General features: G+C 46.1%; 1 protein-coding gene across 7 annotated transcripts in view; it reads left to right on the forward strand.

Annotated features, from left to right (window-relative positions):
* The window catches only part of AP2B1 (adaptor related protein complex 2 subunit beta 1), an 80807-nt gene that overhangs the window by 38990 nt on the left and 21034 nt on the right, over positions 1–20783 (forward strand). For 4 of the 7 annotated variants that reach the window (XM_075168855.1, XM_075168856.1, XM_075168857.1 and 1 more), the window contains 5 exons: positions 4136–4328; positions 14277–14318; positions 16227–16373; positions 17654–17799; positions 20321–20450. In XM_075168855.1, the coding sequence (XP_075024956.1) occupies positions 4136–4328; positions 14277–14318; positions 16227–16373; positions 17654–17799; positions 20321–20450 (658 nt within the window). Of the gene's footprint in view, positions 1–4135; positions 4329–14276; positions 14319–16226; positions 16374–17653; positions 17800–20320; positions 20451–20627; positions 20668–20783 lie in introns of all 7 variants that reach the window. The other 3 variants (XR_012676615.1, XM_075168860.1, XM_075168858.1) reach the window with 2 other exon arrangements.

Raw genomic sequence — 20783 nt, forward strand, 5'->3', positions numbered from 1 at the left:
GGGTAACTGGTGCAAGGGCATACTTCCAGGAGGACGATGATTGTGGTAAAAGCAAGCATCTTACAGAAGGATATGCTGCTTTGATTTTATAAGAGCTTTTGCTTCAGCAACAGCGCAGCTTTACAAGCCTTATTTGTGTAGAATAATACCAGTTTCCTGGAACTGGCAAGTGCAGGGATCCTTTGCTGTTGGAATATGAAATGGGGAAGGACTGGTAAAACTACCTTTCTCACTTGGTGCCTATAAAGCAAGGGGAATGTAAAAGCCATCTAAGCCTCATCACTGAAAAGTGTTTGGGCTTAAAAGAAGATGGCTAGACTGACACGGTTCTGTGTAACTTTTCGGGTGGAGGGGGGAGCGAAATGCTTTGGCTTATTGTCTGGAGCTTTGATGCTTCCCCGTGATCACAGTCCTGGAAGTGGGTTAGATCTGCAAGAGCAGGCAGTACGGTAGTCCTGGGCTGCAGTGGTGTTGCTGTTGAGCCTGTTCCCATGGTTCCTCATTCAGGTAAGCAGTGCTATTTGCACTAATGGTATTAATTACAAATGTAAGTGTGCTTTACAGCAGGAGGCAGTATCCAGGCTTACCTCTTAATAATATTCCCAAAGTGACATTTGGAGTGCTATTTTTTGCTGTTGCACTGATAAATCAGTGTGCAATGCTGCTCCTTTTCTATTTTCTGACACCACTTCTCTGCTATTCTTAGCAACTAAAGCTATTTCTGTAATGACTAGCTTTGGGAAGCTGTGTTGTTTTCTCCTTGCCTATGAAAATAAGTCTGGCTGCATTGACGGAGGACCAGCAAGCACAAGTCCACCAGTGGCTGCATTCCTTAGCTCTCTCTCCTACTCAAAGATTTGCCTCAATAGCAAAATGAGCTGGGGTGGGGGTAGCTTTGATCTCCAGTGTTACCAGCCTTCGTGTACACTGCTGTTTCAGATCACTACAGAAGCTAATGTTTTAGGGGGTTTTAGTCAGCTCAAGGAATTCAGCTTTTGCATGGAGTGGTCTTTTTTACTGTCGTCTTGCGTATACTGCGTACGTGGCTTGACTCTCGTAGCTAATGCTCAGACAGTCTGCTGACCTCAAATCTTTTCTGACTATAGATAGCAGTATTGTACATTGCCCTGGTGGTGTTTACTACTAAATTACCCATTACTTCAACATAAAACCTTCAGGCCTCAATCAGCAGTGGCAAGCTGAGGAAGCCAGAGCTGGGGGAAGGTCTGAAGGGTGCTCAGCAGAGCATGCTGCATACTGACACAGTGCTCTAGCCCATTGGGTAAATTAAAAAAAATGAGTGGTGTTACTTAATGGCACACCAGGCTTCTCTGATGTGAGCTCACCTCATAAAGGGGCCCCATTATTGTGGTTTTCTGCTTTACCAAAGCACTTTGGTAGCAAAAGCACAGTAAAACCTTACAAGCTGATGCCAAGGCCTCCTTGTACCATGTCACAGCATACCAAATTGCCACTTTCAGCCGTGAGAATTACAGTGAGCAGCTCCACAGGAGCATGGTTGTGGGGAGCCTGAATTTGTGCATCCAGTATGATTTTACTGATTGCTAAGAAATTGGTTTGCCTCTTTCTAGTGCTGAATGTGCATGAAAATATACATGAAAATCTGTCAGTTTAAGACAACTTAAGGGTGTCCAGTGGAAGATAACTTCCTCACCTAGGTATTTGGAGTTTTCTTCATTACTTTTGCACTCGGGTAATGACCATTCTGGTGGCTGACCCGTCTGCTAGAGACTGAGGTTTTCCTTCAGATTGCACAGTGAGATAGATGTGGAAGCATGGAAGTATGACATGTCCACAATCAATGTGGCTTAAGAGGGTCCAGATAGCATTGCCTTGAGTAGATGGGCAGAAGTAGCTAGATGAGTGGTGCTTTCCTGGGTATAAACCTAGGAGGAGTTAGTTATGGTTGGCAGAATACGCTACATTGCATTTTGATTCATTTCATTTTCATTTAAAGCAGTGTAGGACAGGTTCCCTTCAGCTCTCAGCTGATGGGAAGACCCATTGAACAGCTCACAGATGATGAGATGTTCCTGCCTCTTCGATGAGCCCAAGTGTCATAGCGTTGCAGATGAATCCTAAAGGTGGGGGAGAAATCTCCTGATTGCCTGGCAGTGTTTCCTCATGTGGCGGCTCCCACCATCCCTGCTGAGCTATAATGCAGCTGGGAAATTTGGGGAGATGTTTACAGGGCTCCTGGGAGAGGAGGAGTCTGGTTAGACTCTGGCAGGAGTCCCCATTCCCACACAGGTGGCTGCAGGAAATTTTTTATTCTGGTTCAGGCTGTGCGTCCCTTGTGACACCCAACATCTGGGAACCGCTGGAGGCTGAACTCAGAGGAGGGCCAAGTCTCCAACTCACGTGGGCAAACCCAGCTGCTAGCCACTGCCCAGGACTATAAGGGAGAAAGCTTATAGCAAGTCTTTTTGCCCTTTATAACCCACATATTCTTTATTCGATTTTTCTTTCAAAGAAAATGCAGAGTTGTTTATACAAATCTCTTTAAAGAGGCCCATTCTGTACAGGAAATGGAAGACTTGGTGTTTTGTTTTTTAATACAAACCGACTTAGCTTTGTCCTTTCCTAATTTCTTGTTGGGCTTCGGGGCAACTGCAGTTACACAAGACCTTGAAGGATTGCTTTATCTCCATCAGAAGAAGGATGAGTAAGTGTTGAAGAGGTGTAGTGTTAAAGGGATTATATATTGGGAACGAACCAAGTGTGTGCACTACTGGCTCGTAATGTGCCTGTGCTCATACATGCTGTTCTTCCCCGTTCTCAGGTTGGGGGTGGGAGTGGATCACGGTAACCACTTGCTCTTCAAAAATGTTTTAGTTAGCTCTTCAGTATACTCAGAAGTCTCCCTGCTGAAGGCAGAAGCAGGAAGGACAACTAATATTAGTACTATTAGGAGTCTAAAGCTTTTAATGCAAAGCAGCTTTCAACCCTTTCTGTCGCTGCCTGGTAACTAATTCATTCTGCAGTCCTTATGCTACATCTTTTCCTCTTGGCACTGAAGTTGGGAGCCGCTTATACTCTGTTGCTAAAGCTTTCCCCTCAGTAACTGAATAAGGATAAGGAAGAGAATCATGGCTACTCAAAATCAGGAGCTGCCATCCTTACAAAAGAGCCCAGTGTTAAACACCTTGTCAGGACGCTAATTCCCTGGCATTTGTGTGCAATTACCTGTTGGCTGCATCTGCAGTAATATGAGGTAGAAATAATTTTGCCAGTTACTGCTGGCAACAGGATACAAAATAGATTTTAAGTTATCTAAAATATTAGCATCTCTGGATTTAAAGAATAAATAAATTGTAATGAGATCTCCGGGAGCTACAGTCAGTCTTACTTTTCTTTTCTTCTCTCCTTGTTGTAAAATTCAGTGGCAAGTGAACATAAAAGGTAGCCAGACTGCATATGATGAGAAATTTTGGAAGCTGTACAATGAGGATTTCTAGACTAGTAATTAGCATGCCTGCTAACTCAGAGAAAAGGAAATTATTGATAGAAGGGAGGAATCAATTTTAGATTGAGGTCTTTATTTAGAAAAGAGTTATGGAGCTTGGTGCTGGTCAGTACGAGGTGGTTAATCCAGTTCTGTGGGGAGTGGTTGAGTTTGCACTGGTTAGAGTGAGGGCTCGAGGGTTTTATCAGTGTTAGGTCTCTGAGGAAATCTGGATTTTTTTTTTCCCCCCATGTTTACATGTAGTTCTCCAGGCCCAGTGGGCTGAAAGTCATCTCTCTATGTTTCTTCTGAGCTGGGAAATAATTATTTTCAATGCTGTAGTCTATGTAGTACTCACGGCTTACGGTTTTGGAGGGGTCTGTGATTCTCAAGGTGGGCAGATTTCACACCTGAAGATTCCCTTTTCTGAACTGAAAACCATGCACAATGCATGGAAAGTCTTTGTGCTCAAAGCATGTGTTGAAGAACCACTTGCCATAAACACTGCCTTGTACGTGGCAGTGGTGAGATCAGCTGCTAGGATAAGCTTTTAACTGGCTTCTGCTCGTGAGCCACCTCTTGCTGTGTTTCCCATGCTGGGAATCTGAAGCTGGAGACCGAAGGTGACTAATGTTTCTCTCTTCTGCTTCTTGTTCCTCCCACCCGTAGCACTGATGCAGGCGATAGCCCCATGGGCACGACGGCCACTACAAACCTCGAGCAGCCGCAGGTCATTCCATCGCAGGGCGACCTTCTGGGTGACCTTCTCAACCTGGACCTGGGACCCCCAGTGAATGTTCCCCAAGTGTCCTCCATGCAGATGGGTGCTGTGGACCTCCTGGGAGGAGGGCTGGACAGCTTGGTAAGCGGCATGGTCTTTAGCTTCAGCTGATGCAAAATAATTGGAGCTGTGCTTATCTCTGCAAAGCCTTGATCATTTGTGCTTGTAATGCTTGGATCACTGAGCTCCCAGTGCTGAGTCCTAAAACTCCAAGAGGATTTAATTAGTGTTATTGTACCAATTTTCAGCAGGTTTTTCCTGCTATAAAACGAACGTTGCTGCATGCTGTAGAATCCCCATGGTCAGCGGATATTTGTTCCATGCTTTTTCTGTCTGTAGAAGAAAACCAAAAAGTTGTTTTAAGGAAGCGTCCCACTGCTTTGTAATTGATTCAGGCTCCCTTTCAAGAAGGTGTTTGTTCCACCCGGTTCCCAACCCTACTGAATTTCAGAGCAAAACTCTCAGGGCTGCACGCCGTAGCCCCGTGTCATCCCATTTGTATATTCTCTAGAGTATGTCATGGTTTAATATCGGTGACGTTTTAATTGCAGTTAGGTCAAGAGGGAAGCACTCTGCGTAGTCCTCATGCCACAGCTGCTCACGAGGAGGTATTCTAGTACTAACAGGGTCAGGCTTCAGAGTATGAATAATCACACATTGCTTCTGCTCTGGGGTGTGAGCTGGGCATGAGCTGCAGTGAGAGAATCAAGGAGACCGCGGCAGTGGAGAGGAGCTCGGTGCTGTGGTCTTACGCTGGTGGCAGCCAGGCATTGAGAAGTCGTGAATGTAGTCATCAGCCTGGGAGTTGTTCCCATGGGGTGGGATCCCTAACCCCCTGGGGACTTGCCTAACAGGGGTAAGAAGCAGTCTAGGTGTATTTGCACGATGTAACCTGAGTAAGACTACTCCAGTGAACATAGTTGGGTGTTTTTCAGACCTGCAGTGGATTTGTCTTTGGTTTGAGGTTTGGCTTGTAGTGAGCTGGGCTGGGTTATCTCTATGGCTGGTTTAGGTGCGCTTTCAGTTCTGAGTCAAGTTCTGAAGAATAGAGGTAGGAGGCAGCTGGATGAACCCCAATGCAACAAATACTTATTTGTCAAAGATTTTTTTTTTTTTAAGCTGCCATAATCTTAAAGCAGGCATTAAACACATTTCTAGCTCCAGTGCTTCATGAGCTAATGAATTAGAAACAAGCTAACCCTTAGTGGCATTGGCGTTCATGGAGGTCAGATGTGCTTTAGCCTCTGTGCCGTCTAAACAGCAGTTTGCTTATTTAGCAGGGAGACTGCTTTTATGCTGGGGAGATAGGGGATTAGGGAAATGGTTTAAGTTGGAGTTGCTGGGAAAGCAGACAGTGAGCCCAGAGCAGTGACCTTTGCAGCCTTTGCCCCACATTGCAAGATGTGCCACTAAGAAATGGGATTTTTAATTGTGTCAAGGCATTGCAGAAAATGGTGCTATCAGTGACGGCTCAAAATGGTCAGGAGTTAAATTCCTCTGCCTATACCATTTTTCAGGCCACTTACAGTAACCCTTTGTTGATGTCATTAGTGTCAGAGACAAGTAAATGGACACAGCAGGAGGACTAAAAGTTGATTTTGGGAAAAAAGTTGTCTTGCAGTTGGCATGAATGGGCTTAATTTAGTGACCCGCTTTGGCAGTAGAGCTTTTACTTAACATTTTTCTCAAGCCTTAAGTAAATCCATGGGGCTGTGGAGTGTGATCTAACAAAGTGATCATGTCTGGACGGGCAGTAGCTTGCCTCAGGCTGCGTGAGCCAGCACTGTCTCAGCTGAATTACTAGATGGGGTGAGCACTAAAAAGAAAATACGTGAATGGTGGTGGTTTTTTTTGTTTTCCCCCTGGAATGCTTTCTATTGAAGTGCGGTTGCATCAAATGTCCTGTCTTCTCCTGATCGCTCGCGTGTCTAAGTGAACCTTTTCTAGTAAATCCCTGTATTTCTCTGGTTTTTCCTTCCCTAGTAAGCCTAATTAGTGTGTGAGTGAATGTGATCTGTGTCTTTCTTTATTGTTGTGGGCATGTGTTTAACAAGTATCAAGCTGAGTTAACCCTAACCTGGTATTAGCTAAATTGCTAGGCAGTGTCTCTTGGCTGCGTGGCTAGCAAGGGGATTGGCATTTGGGTCTTAGGCTGACATTAAGCCACGTTTGTGCAGTGCCAAAACCACAGTCTCAAACTGCAGGTATGCACACGCCTGATTTCCCTATGTGGTGAGGGGGTGAGGTGCGTCCCAGGAGACCCTTGAAGAAGGGTTGAGCCCTTCACCTTTCACCAGGGATCAAAACCAGCTGGCAGCCAGGGATGGTGGTCACTTGGGCTGCTCGTGCAGTCAATTAGTGGGGTTGGAGACTGAAATAAAATCTTCTTCCTCTGTCCTTATCAGTGTTCTGCCTACCAGTGTATCAGTAGGCATTCTGGCTGTCAGCGTCTCTTTCTCCTCCAGACACCTTATATACACACTTTCTTTACATTAGATCGCTGCCTGATTTGTTCCGCTTTGAAGTTTCTCTCTCCATTACTCCTAAAGTCTTTTTTAATGCATTTCTTCCCCTGCTTTGTTGGGAAGACGGAGGCTCCCATACTCTTGCATGAAGCATGGAGTGGTGTGAGCAGCCCCTCTCTCCTCCTCAAACCAGACAGAGTTTACTTCACTTTTGGCCCTTGTGCTACCAGAAGGTAACTGGTTGTGAATGCCGAGGCAGCTGTCTTCTGTGTGTGCTGCTTTGGTCTTTCTTTTCCCATCCCTCCGGTTGTCTCTAGAGTCTAAGTAAAGAGTATTGGAACCAAGCGTGGTTGGGGTCTGATCTAAGGAAGGATTGAATATGCGTTTTCCCAACAGGAATTTGTCTAGTGTAATTTTTTTTAAGAGCAACCCTAAACCCCACTTCCATTTTCCAGGCAACTGTTTGATGTGTAAAAAAGCCTAAACAAGCCTGTCTGTTACAGTGGAAGAAAACGGTTTGGGATGTGCTTGAGTTGATGCATGAAATCATGGTCTGTTGCTGTGACGGTGAGATCGCGTCAGTACTGTGAGTGTCTCAAAGGCAGCTGAAGGTCTGGAAGAGGCTGCTGGCAGGATCTCAGCCAGTTTGTCACATTCACTTAGTGTCATGTGTTGATCCCCTCGGATACTTGTTGCAGCTCTTGTGTATTTGATAATGCCTCCTTTTCTTTGGAGGGGGTGTCTGTCTTCAGAGGGATGCTCTTGCAGTGAAAGTCCCAATGGGACTAACCCAGAAAAAACAACAGCAGCATTAACTTCCATGGCAAATGTCATTCTGCATTTCCATTTCTTAAACTGTGGGGTTTTTTTCCTTCCAGGCATTTAAATAGAGACTGCATGGTGTAAAACTGGATAAACACCAAATTAATATTGTTCATTTGAATTTCCCTCAGCATTGCTAGATATTTATCTCCATGACCAGTGAGACTCCAGCTGCTTGATAGGTTGATTTCTTTAGTGAGTAACTCTTATTTTATCTCCATCGTGAGTCCTGTAATTGGTATTAAATGTATAAATGTAACATGCATATTGTGCATGCACGGATGTTGAGCATGTGTTAACAATTAAAAAAAAAAGGGGGGGGAGGCGGGGGGAGAAAAAGGGCCTTTAGTACAAGAACAAGATATGCTTTGCTTATAACCAGAGCAGACTCGCTGTGTGACTTAGGGAGAGCTGTTATTTAGTGAACTGAGTCTGCTCCGGGTTGTGCCCCTGTTTGCCACCCTGGGCAGATCTTGTTCTTTTCTGCTTTGCTTTCTTTTCTGTAAAATGGTGACCAAGCCCACTGTTACAAAGCTGTTTGAGATCTCCAGCTCCACAGTGTAAAGTAGCGGTATCGGTCACTAATGTGGGAGAAGCAAAACTTGCTTGGACAGCAGATTGCCGGATGCAGAGTTGTGCATGCTGAGAGCTGGAGTGTGATGCCTTATCCCCCTAAAGCTGGCTCTTAAGTGGCTAAACTTCACGCAGATTACAGGCAGCCCTCCAAATCCTGGTTTACTGTTGATGCAGCGCTTTGTAGGATGTCTATCTGTCCTGTAATGAGCCAGGGTCATTTTGCCTTTAAACCTTTTTGTGTGTTCATTTGCTCTGAAAATCCATTGGGCATGAGAGCTCCGCGTTGCCCGGCACATTGTGCAGCTCACTGTGAGCCCGTGCGTTTAACGGGAGCAGGGCACTGTGGCCGGGAGCCAAGGAGACTGGCTTGAAAGCCAGGGGCAGAGCAGTAAATCTGTAGGAATGGACAGGCTTGGATTGTCTGTTATGTAAGGATTTTATTTAATACTCTAGCCACTCATCTACAAGAATATTATTGATTCAAGGCTGGCAGCTGGTCAGACTGATTTATGTCCTGAATTGTAAAGTTGTTTGATAAACACTAGATATCCAGAGTTTTCTGTAATACCCGGACTGGTTTGGGCTGTTCCAGGTGGAGCTGTGCCCCTCTATGTAACCAGGTTGGATACAGGGGGGTCTGACCCCAGGGGTCTCTCCTGCATGGTTCAGGGCTGTGTCCCACTGCTGTGCTTGCTCTGAAGCGTGATGGAGGGCTGGGACCCGAGCACTGGCTCACTCTCTCCTGCGGGGTCTCCTGGGCTCTGGGTGCCTGTAGGCTCGGCGGCTTGGGAAGAAACACCTGCTCCAGCAGTCCTGAGTGCCTGCCTGATCCGAAGGGCTACTTCATTTACCTTTTCCTGGAACTACAGTGTGAGAATGGCTACGCTAGGTCAGCCCCAACATCCGTTTATGCAGTAGATGTGATGCTTCCCCAGGGTGCTTCTCCAGCCTCCATCAAGGAGCTGAGCGTCTCCTTTCATTTAGGCTGTTCTGGTTTGATGAGCTACAAAGGACATGTGTCCATTGCTGGAGCAGTGCTGATACAGAAAAGGAGCTCTTCTGGTGGGTTGCTCATTCATGTCTGATTTAAGGCTCTTGTTGTAACAGTAATAGGACTGCTAGAACTTTGTAGAGCTGCTTTTTTACACTTTAGAAAATGAAAATGGTTAGTACTTAGTTTTGTTTGCTGATGGCAATCGTTCAGCAAGGTAAAGCATTAGCAGTAAGTGCTACTGAAACTGGTGGCCGTGGTATTGGCAGCATGACCTGTCCTCCACCACCAGGACACAGCTGTCCTTGGTTTGGACATTAGCCCTTCTGCTCTGCCAGCCTGACTTGGCAGTATGAAAAGAGACACATAAAATAGGCAGCAAATGAGGTACTGAAAATGCCTCTGTGTGAGCCACAGCGGAGTCTGCAATGAGATATCTACAGCCCATCAGGAGGTCAGAAGATGCAGACCATGCGTGATCTGTCCTGCAGTTAAGATATCTCTAACAGGATTAGCCCAGGTCAAGTGGCCTGCTGGCAACTGTGGTCTCAGCATTTTAGTCAGCCCCCTTGACTGATTCTTGTTAGGGAAATGCCTTGTGTTCCTTGCTGCTGTGTTACTGAGTGCACGCTCTCATCGGCTCCTTGAGCCGTGATGCTTAATTCTTGGTTTGGAGTGCGAGGGAGAGAGGAGTCAGCAATTGTCCCCTGTTAACCCATGAATCACAACTCCATGAAATGCATAGCTGCTCTGAAAGCCCTGGCTATGCTATGGATGCAAGGCAAAGCGGTTGCTGAGCGGTGGTTGTTGCAGCTTCTGTCCCTGGCTCCACCCTCCCTGTTATTTTTTGGAGCTCCAAATGCCTCACGTCATGTTGCAGAAGTGATTGTAACCCCTCTGGATCACATGAACACTTCAGCAGAGTCACTTCATTACAAGCTGCTGTTAAGATGCAAATAAACCCTCCTAATGCAGTAACTCCAGCACTGCTGCACTTCATAAGTCAGCATAACTGCTTACACGGAGCTGAAATGACAGGGCAAATGCTCTTCAACTGCAGAGCAGCTGCAACGCCGACCGAGCCAACTAATACAAAGTAAAGATGCCTATGCGTCTTGGGAAGTTTGGGAAGAGGTGCTAGTACTGTTTTTGTTGATTGAGGGTCGAGCCCAGCCTCCTCTTTAAACCCATGTGGCTGCTTGAGTGCTGTTGTGGCAGGACGGGTTTGGAAGGAATAAAGAGAATTCTTATTTGACGAACTGTGTGCATTTGGTGGCCAAGGCTCCCTGTTCACCCCCTGCTCATCTCCTGAAGCTGGCAGCTCTTCATCCTGGACAGAGGCTTTGTGCTCTTCAGCAAGAGGCAAGCCTGCCAACTTTGGACTGAGGATCAGGACTTTGCAGTGCCACAAGCTCCCAGCCAAAAGTTCCCCTTGGCCGTCCTGAGACCAAGTGGCAGCCCTCGTCCACTCTGCCTTCATAGCGGGCGTTTCAGCCTGGGTAGGGCTGGCAGCTGTATTAACGTGGTCCTCTCCTCCGCGGGGCTGTTGCCTGCTCCCATGTAAGGCAGGTTCATGTTGTCCTTCCAGCAGGATTGTCTTCCCGCCCGTGAGATGAATGGAAGTGGTTAACTAGAGCTGCCAGCCTTGGGGAATTGGTTCAGCAGCACTTCATGCCTGACTAATATCTGCTTCTTTCCTTCTGCACGCTGCCTGTCACTCCAGATGGGAGAGGACACTCCGCGGGTAATTGGTTCCTGTTCCCTCTGTCTTCCTCCTTCCCTCTTACTCACACACATCGCTGTTACCATCTCTTCCATTGTTTTGAGTTTGGAACAAAGTTGGATCTTGGGCATCTTGCGGGAGGATTGGGTAGTTTCTGAATGGGGAAAGCATTGCTGATATGGGAGGGTGACAGGCAAGAAAAATGGAGAAAGGGACTTCTGTGCTGCCACAATAGGTACTGCACCCCGGATCTGTTGTGGAACTGATTAGTTCTTATTAACTTTTCTCCCCTTTAATTTCCGTTGAAGTACATACGTTGCCACTTGTCTTTTCACTAGGTAGGCAGAGCCAGCTTTGCCTCTAGGGACCTGGTGAAGCTGCCAGCTTCTTGGAGCTTGCTCTGCAGCTTTGTAGTACCCATCTGCAGCGCTTGGTCCCAAGCGTAGGAGCCAAGAGAGCGGCAGGCTGCTGTGTGCAGCAGTAGAGTGGGACTTCAGGAGCAGCAGGTCAGAGCTTCCTGGCATTGGAAAGACATCTTTTCTACCATAAAGCAGAGATGTTGGGTGCAGTCTAGAAATGTAAGGAGGCTCATGGTAAATTCTCTGAGCCAGTGAGGTTTTTTCCTCTGCCTTGTAGGGGGTGAGAGCTGGAGTCTCAACTCAAGACAAGCAATAAATCCAAATTCTACTTTACCCCCAAGGCCTGACAGCTAGGGAGAATGGAAGACTTGCGGATAGCTTGAGGAGCCCTGATATGTCACTCCTTCCCTCCTTCCCAGTGAGTGTATGCAGATACCAGTGTACGGGTTTCTTCGAGGTTGGATTCCTAGCCTGCAGCTTCTTATGATGAGTGTAGTAGGAAATGGTAGAATAGTTAACATCTGGCTTGATTATGCAGAATTATTCAGTCATTTCCATAATGCCCTTTGTAAAATGCTTGCTGCTTGATAAACCAATCTTTCTCCTGCTTCAGACAACAGTACCAGAAATCCTCCGTGCACACGATAATATCTGGAAATGAACTGGATTATTTACCTTTTTTTCTTTTCCTCTGGACTTCACTGCCTGTCAGTATAAAGTGTGAAGTTCATCTGCGTGCAAGACTATGAATAGGGATGAGGTGTAATAGTTGCATTTATTACTCCGCAGTGAGCCAGTAACAAGATGTAAATGATCTGATATATTAATCTAAAACATGGCTTGGCTTAAAGAGCAGTCTGTAGAACAAACCTCTGCTCTGCCAGGCTGTTTCAGTGGGGGAGACCTGATAGCGTAATAAGCCTTATTTTATAAGCTCAATATTAATTGGATTTGCGTCCTCTGGCTGGCTTCCTTTGGTCTGTGACTGATCCTTCTTTAGACTTTGGAATCGCTCACTCTTATCTGTTATCTCTTAAGTAAGCTAAGAAAAACTGGACTTGCGCACTGCACTGCCGTGGGCAGCAAGAGGATGGGTTGCCGTATGAGTGGTGGCTGTTGCAGAAGACGAGGGACCTCCTATAAATTTCTGCCATGACTTCAAGTAGGGATAAACTGAGTCTCACAGAGGAAAAAAAGCTCTTAAGGCTTTTTAACAAAAGGCAAATTGTGTGTGATTTGTACTCCTCTAACTCTTACTTATGGTAGCTAATATTGCATCAGGTGGCTCCTGTGGGGACTAGGGGAAGGAGAGATGCCAAGGGATAGAAGGGGAGTCCAGAACAGCACTGGGATTTGTCAAATTTTACAGTTTTTTTGGAGGCTAGTTATCATCTAGTAAGTCACTGTCTTGCAACTTAGCTGCTGTTCCCAAGGCATTTTATCCTTTTTATCTGTGCTCGCTGGAAGAGAAGTATGGAGCTTTATGGTCTCTCTTGACCAGTGTAAAATACATTTGCCATGAGATCTCCCAGGGAGCAGGCTAGTGGTGCCAGAACAAAGTTGAATTTACAGGTCTTTTGTGCAGAGGGAAAGGCTTGGAGCCTTTTTGACTTTAAGCACATGCACTCCTGGAAGCTTCTGCTTTAGCTATATGGTGCGTTTTTTCGATATCTTATCAGCATATATTTGAATAACATACCTGGAGGCTTTGTTGACCCAGTTTGTCAGCTACTCTTTTAAAGCAAACAAACCCCGCAAACCCTGATCAAATGGAAGAGCAAAGCCATCTACGAGGTGAGCTCTGCTCTTCTGGTTTGGCAGTCCAGCCTTCTTCCCATGGGGTTGACCTCTACCTCGCCCCCGCCCTTGTTTCATCCTCCATGCGTGTTGTCGGGGCATGATCCTTGTCTGAACGTGACACACAAAAACCCTGCTCTAGACAAAAAACTACCATGGTCTTCTGAACAAAAGCCTAGGACACAGATAAGCCTCGAGATGTCTCCGTAGTGAATAACCGCTGCAGATCTGTGCTTGTTTGCTCCTGGCTATCAGTCATCTGTCGAGTGCTTTATAAATATTCACAGGAGTGATGTTGTACTCACAAACAGCACTTGTAGCCAGCTTCGGAGTCTGTCCTGATCACTGAATTCTCTCAAGCACGTAGAATGGTGTGGATATTTAAAAAAATGGGCTTTATCACAAAGAAAGTGGTCTGGATGCTTTGTGAAGGGAGTTCATGGTAGGACAGCTTCTAGGTGGGCTGCGGGATGGTTTGGCAGAAGGGCTCCAGGGAGGATTTAGTGTTACGGAAGGTTGTGCAGGTGGTGTACCACGGCTATTTCAGTCACTTCGAACTGGAGCGGTGTAGCTTGGCAAAGATCGTTATTGAAATATCCTAGTGCACCGTAAGGTCTCTTTACTATTTAAGTGGCCCATTAAATCATGAAGCTGGTTTTGCCCTCTCTAAGGGAGGGGAACGTCTTCGAAGGGGAGACAAAGCCCACCTATCTGAGCTGTTGTAATAGCCGGCACACATCCCGTTCTCTTTCTTCCTGGTTATTGAAAAGAGCCGCATGTCAGAGGAACGTAGCCAAGATGCATTGTGTTTTCCCGTAGTTCATAGCTGTTCCCTAGAAAATTAAAGCTTTCAGGAAGTGAGCTTCCTGTCAGTTTTATTTTTATTCCATTTCACGGTTACCCCACTGGGTTTTGTGGAGCTGCTCAGGACTGCTGGCAGCCAGCGTGGTGGGTTGAAGGGGAAGCACTGATGCATGAAACATGAAGAATTGCGCAGGGTTTGTGGTACAGATGACAGGTGCAAGAGGGGATGAGTTTTTGTTCTTATTAACCTGCAAAGTGCTCCTGTCCGCAGTAGGTGTGTGGGGTAGTTCTCCAAATAGCTCTGCTCACACAAGAGCAAAAAAAAGCCCCTCTGTTCCCTGTGCTTTCCCGTCATTGCGTTTCTGTCTGTCCTGTACGCAGCAAGCAAGACGTGCTCGCAGCAGTGCGGTCAACTGAGCTCCACTCCGGCCATCTGACACTTGGCTTAAATGAACTCGGTCTTTCTCTCCTCTCTCTCCTTCTCTCTTTCAGCTTGGCAGTGACCTTGGCGGGGGCATTGGAGGAAGCCCGGCAGTAAGTGCCATTCCATTTTTTTTCCCCAATTTAAAAAGCTGCTCCAAGCTCAGGGTTTTTAAATACAACCTCACCCATTATGTGCTGGAAGATGCTTAAATCCCTGAAGATGTTTGAAAACGGGTAACTGCAACCGAAACACACAGGTCCCAGCCTATGTTGGTTTGAGTCCAGCTGTCACCTGGGCTTTTCTAAGAGCAGCCAGGGCCAGAGCTCTTGACTCTGTCGGCTTAGCTCTTCTTTCTCAGAGCTTTTAGTTTGAGCACCAGCGTTAACATTGGCAGTACCCCAGTCCTTGTGCAACTGCTTTGGCAGCTGAAAGGCCAAGGATGCTTACACCTCTAGTCACAAAGCCTGTTCTGTTGTAACCCTAACCCAGTGTCACCACGGGCTTGTCTGAACTCAGTGCTTTTCTCCTCCGAAATGCCACAAAAGATTTTTCCTGAACATCAGAATCAGGTGCTCTGAGCTTTCCTACTACGCATGGTCGGTGCTGAACTCTGCCTGCCACCGGCCTCCTTCTATGTGCCTGTGCTTTGTGAGTGTCCTAGTGCCTAGAGCGCTTGCCAGGACATGGGAGACTTTCAGGCTGCTTCCAAAGCACCCTCGGCTTCAAATGCATACCGGCTTCTTCCAGGAAAGCACGGGAAAAGGTTGCAAGATGACTTGGAGATGCAGCGGGCAGGAGGTAGTGTGCCTCCAACCCACACCCAAAAGCAATCTCCTGGAGAAAGCTCCAGTCCCTCTTCCCAGGACTGTATAGCCAGTAATTCAGTGAGGAAAGCATACGCAGTTCTGGAGTGAGAGCTTTTCAGAGACCCTTGTTATGGCTGCAGTCATTCTCTCTCCTTCTTTCCCTGTGAATCTTGCATTCCTTTCTAACTTCAACATGAGGGCAGAGGAGAGCCGGTGGTACAGTCTAGCTGTAGCCCCCAGGCAGTACACACCAGGACGTGGGAGATACTTGCTCTGTAGAGATCACACCCATAAAGCCAGGTCTCTGCCTTCCTGGGCCAGCATAAACCCACCGAGCAGTTCTGTAAAACCAGCGGTCCTCCCTGTCCAAAGGGTTGATTGAAACACCACATCTCAGGTGGGTTCCTGAAGACAGAACAGCAGTGAGACTTCAGACCCGGACCAGTCACTGGTGTTTCCTATTGCCTGCCTTAGTCATTCTGCCTGTTTCTGGGCTGCTGACTGTGGTGAATCCTGTTCTCAAGCACGTAATTCTTCCTGCTGACAGTAAAGAGAACTTGGGAGCCTAACTTGAGTGTGACTGTCTCACCTGGAGCTGGGCACCTAAAGGTTAATATTCCAGGTTTGGTGCCCTCATTTTAAGTCCCGAGAGGGAAGGATTGCCCTTCTTGCAGAAAGGTTGTCCTCTGGCAGGCAGAGACAACCGGTTGTGCTTCATGTAATAAACTTTTTGGACCATAGTGCCGAGAATGCAGAGCTCTGGCTTTGGGTGGGAGTATGCAATACGGTCATGACTCCCTTGCTATCTCTGGATATGCAAAATCTTGCAGATTCCTGAAGACAGTCATAGTTGCGGGAAGATTTTGAAGCATTTTTTCTTTTCCCTGGGTTTATGTAGGGTAGATCCACAAAGCATATTGTCTTTATGAGAAGGAGAGATGGAGAAGATTCCTCTACAGTGGGAATAGATAACTGGAGCTATAAAAAATGATGTGAAAGCTATTGCATGGTTGAGGTGACAGCCGAGTGTAGGGATTAGTGGCCAAGAGCTTTGGAATTCAAATGCATTATTTAGCACTATTGATAATTCAGCAGGGAAGCTGCAAACGGCTTTAAAATATTTAGGATATTGCCCAAGTTCATGCTTTATTTAATAAGTAGTGTTCTTCATATGTGATGCTAACCAGTGCCTGTTCTTTCTAACTCCTCCAGGTGGGGCAGACCTACATTCCCTCTTCCGTGCCAGCCACCTTTGCCCCTTCACCCACCCCAGCGGTGGTGAGCAGTGGACTCAACGATCTCTTTGAGCTCTCATCTGGTATAGGCATGGCTCCTGGAGGATATGTGGCTCCGAAGTCTGTACGTAAGGAAAAAGAACATCCTCAGTATGTTGCCTTACCTTAGGCTACAAGAAGGCTGAGATTGCTCACTTGTCCCCTTTATTGTTGGTCTCTGGTGCTATCAGGGCACCTTAGTTCAACTCAGTCCCGTTAGGGATGCCCTGGGTTTTTCCCAGGCAGAGTAACAGTGTGTTGGAGACCTTGTTAGTTACAGATTTCTGTTTTTTTTAGCAGTTCCCTCATTTTGCCTGTAATAATATTACTTTAAAGAATGGCTTATATAAGATACGAGAATTTCAATTTTGTCAGAGGAGCTTTCCAGGAGACCTACTTCTTAGCAAGTTTCCCCAGGAAACTGAGGGCAGGATGCAATTTGCTACAACTTTCATGGAAGATTCTTTTATTTGGAGGAATCCAACATGACAGTGAAGATAAAATCACGTGATTGGGATGAGCATGCCGCAGTGTAATGCAGATAAATGCTCTGTTAGTTACAGAGATCGCAGATGCACTGGCTGAAGCACGCTTAGTCTGAAGGGTTCGTGAGATGCAGAACATGGTTCTGGTACAGGCTGTGGAGCAGCCACAGGGAGCTCAGGGTTAGCCTTTCATGCCTGAAAGGGAATAAACAAAAATTAGCACTCTTATTAAATAGTCAATAGATGAATAAACTGAAGATTTCATCCTATGAAATCTAGGATCTCAAGGTACTGCAGAGCTTTTGGTCCTTAGCTGCTTGCAAGTATTACACCATATATAAGACCAAGTACGAAAGAACCCAGTAATTTTGAGCTAAGTACTTCATTTTGCACCCCTCAAATTTGAGTCTGGCTTTTTCCCACAAAGATGATTTGGGAATCTAGAACCCGAACAGCTAATAGTATCAGCCCTGTGGTTTTATTTGGTTCAAACTTTAGTATTGTCCTGCCTCTAATAGCCCAACAGATCCTTGGAGAAGCCTGTCCATCAGCAGACTTGGTAAGTCTCGCATTAGTGTGATGGACACAAGCTTTCACTGTTTCTTGTGCACACTAATGTTATAGTATATTTGAGTTCTTATGTGAGTGCTGTGAACAAATACGGATTAGGAGCAGCAAGCTTATTTCTCACTGGTGAGCTTGATCCTTTCAACACCCCATGTTGTATCTTCCCTGTAGTGTTTCTTTAGCATTTGTGGGCTTAATGTGCCGATGTAGCTGGATTTCCGAACTCAGAACTTTTCTGTTGTTTGGAAAACTGTGCTTGTTTGCTATCTTCGGGCCAGACTTCTCATGCTGAATGACATCTCATGTGTTCAAGGTTTGGTTGCCTGCAGTGAAGGCTAAAGGATTGGAGATCTCGGGCACGTTCAGTCACAGGCAGGGACACATCTACATGGAGATGAACTTTACCAATAAGGCTTTGCAGCACATGACCGACTTTGCCATTCAGTTCAATAAGAACAGGTAAGAAATCAATACGCTTTGTCCACTATGCTAAAAGATTGTGTGCTCGTATGAAAGGAGCCTATACTGCTAGATATAGGGAGGACTTTTATGTAAGTATATAATGCAGTCATGGAAACAGCTGGATGATACAGCCTGAACTCTCCATCACACCACAGTTGTGTGAAAATACAGACTGATAAATCTGTGAGGAAGCAGGCAGTAGACGGTCCCGTCGTTCTCCTAGCTCTGAAACAGCATCTGCCCATTTAATCTCTGCAGAGTTTTAAAGCAGCCTTATGAGTTGTTAGGCAGGTTAGTGGTTTTATAGCCAGTAAGTGCCCTGAGGAAAGCGAAAGCGTAAACAGGCAAGCATTTGAGCTGCACAGGTATCAATCCGTAATGCCTCTACCTCCTGACTTAATTGCTGTGCTGCCCCTCAGACTGTCTGGAAGTACCGGTCTTATTAATAAAGCTATTCGTCAGTGAAGAAGTTGCAAGGTAAGAGCCTATGGCACATGTTTTCCCTGTAATTGGCAGCAGAACAATTTTGTCAGAAGGAGTAGCCGCCTGAATGTTTAGAGCATACAGATTGTTCTCAGAAACCCATCTCAGCCAAAAGACATGACATGGCAGTACAGCCACGGTGTCTTCCCACAAATACACTTCTCAGTCAGAGAGCTTATCGTGTGGTTTGCTATATGTTATCTTGAGCAAGGACCAGGCTAGTTCATATCAAGACTGTAAAGAATATCTTGTGACTGAAATGTTCCCCATATGTCTTAATATCCCTTCACTGGAAAAGGGTTCTCTATACTAAAGATCCACTGAAACCATCTCTTTAATATCACTGTTAGCCTTGCAAATTTGGGATTTCTTGGGATGAATAATATTTACTTACAAAAGACATTATGCTAAGTAAGTCTTAGTAAATGTTCTCCCTGGACTGCTATATTTTCTGGAGAGTTTTGCTAAGCTGCTATATGCAAATGTTTCATGCAAATTGGCTTGGAAAAAAGCTGGTTTGCTTGTGATTTTTCCCCATACATCAAGCTGTGTTCTAGCCACACCTACATGGTTCTTCTCAAGGATGTAAGAAGTTTAAATACTCTTACAGTAAAACAGCAGTTTCTTCTTTTGCAGCATATCAGCACACGCTCCGTATACAATCTACTACTATTTACTCTTCTACAAATACTGTTCTCCTGTCACCACTTTCCACTGTGGCTGGTGCATTGGAAAGAGCTGCAGTGGGCTGGCTCTTTAGGTTTGAATATTAAGGTTTGTGATTGGGAAGTTTCTATTGCTTTTCCCCGTCTCCTGCTGCTACTAATCACATTCACTGCAGTCTTGGGATAAAGCATTAAAAAAAAATAAAAGAAAGCTAGAGCTCTAGTGTGCTGTAATACCACAGCCACTTAGTAGCAAAATGCAACTTTCTTTTCCCTCTGAGTCTAAGGGAAAACACTAGAGCTTATGTTCCCCAAAGTGAAATGGCTGCAGAAGGCAAATCACATGGCTAGGCGCTTGCTGAGAATATTCTTATTTCAGCCCTCTAGAGCTGAAAGCTATGGAGAACAAAGAATGGGGCATCTGCTGGTTTCTGAAAGAGTGACATACCCAATAGACATGCAGCTGACTCTGTGCAGAGACAGTATCAGTTTTTTAGTGCATAAAATAAAAATATACACCTATACATCTTTGTTCCTGTAAATGCACTATCACCTCTGAGCAAATGTAAATTGCGCTAAAGAGAAACGCAGTCACAAGTGGACACCAAAACTATCTTATGCATCTGAACTTCCGTCTGCTTTCAAAAAGAAGCTGGTACGTAGTACAGAAGTGTTAAATGTTAGCTGTTTTTCCTCTTCTCCACACTAAGCAGAGGTGCCTGTGGAATTAAGTGCCTCTTGGACTGAAGGGCCAGATAAACATTCGCTTTGCTGTGGTGGTATACATCCCCAGCTGAAAGAGCCTCAGACCAAGCAACAGAGCCAGACGCTGTCATTCGGGACCAGACAGCTGGCTGCGTTGATTCATTTGTTCTACAGTGCTCTGTTACAAATCACGTACTCCTCCTTGGCTATGTATTTGTTCTCTGTTGGCTCCAGTTCCTTCTTCCGTGGCTCCCAATGATATAACAGCCATGCAATGTGTGATATACTCTACTTCTAGTGCTCTGCAGCTCTGTAAGAGAGAGCCCGCAGGCCTGAGTCTCAGTCCAGGTGCCGCTCCTCGCTGGGCAGGCTGCAGCTCAGCACATAAACCAGTGTCATGCGGGTAATGGAAGAGTTCCCAGATGCTGGTCCCCTGGGCAGGATGGTGCATGTTGTCAGGGAGACCGACCTGATTGAGTTTCCTGTGCCTTGTCCTACTTCGAGTGTCTGCTGTGGTGCAGTTGAGAGCTGTGTTCCTCCTCTGAGTAACAGCAGGGGCAGCTCAGGAGTTATGGGAAGATGAGCCAGCTTGTGCTTGGCAAAAGGGGAATAGGTGTTGGGGAATGCAGTGCTGCTCTCATCACCTCTGTTTTTCTCTTGCCCAGCTTCGGGGTCATCCCGAGCACCCCACTGGCCATTCACACACCTCTGATGCCAAACCAAAGTATTGATGTCTCCCTGCCCCTCAACACTTTGGGACCAGTGATGAAAATGGAGCCTCTGAATAACCTCCAGGTAAGGATTGTCTTGTTCTGGGCAGCAGGGAGATCAGCAGGTGCTCAGCCCGGTTTGTTTGGCTCAACACAACGTGGTAAGACTCTAGTAACAAAATACCATATGTATAGGGTAAAGGGGCAGAGCTCATGGATGAGGGCCATGAGTCTGGCCAAAACTTCCTATTCCTTTTTCTAGTCTCTTCCAGGCGGGCTGAAGCAGACACTTCTTGAATTTTGTGAGTTTGCCTTTTCAAACACCTAAAACCCATGGCTTGCATCTGTGTAGACTAAGGTCTTTGTCTGCTGCAGTAATACTCTTCTGTAAACTGGGCTCAAGGTTGGGTTGGGCTTA

The sequence above is a fragment of the Calonectris borealis genome, chromosome 19 (genome assembly GCF_964195595.1).
Source record: "Calonectris borealis chromosome 19, bCalBor7.hap1.2, whole genome shotgun sequence".
In the NCBI taxonomy this organism is placed as follows: Eukaryota; Metazoa; Chordata; class Aves; order Procellariiformes; family Procellariidae; genus Calonectris; species Calonectris borealis.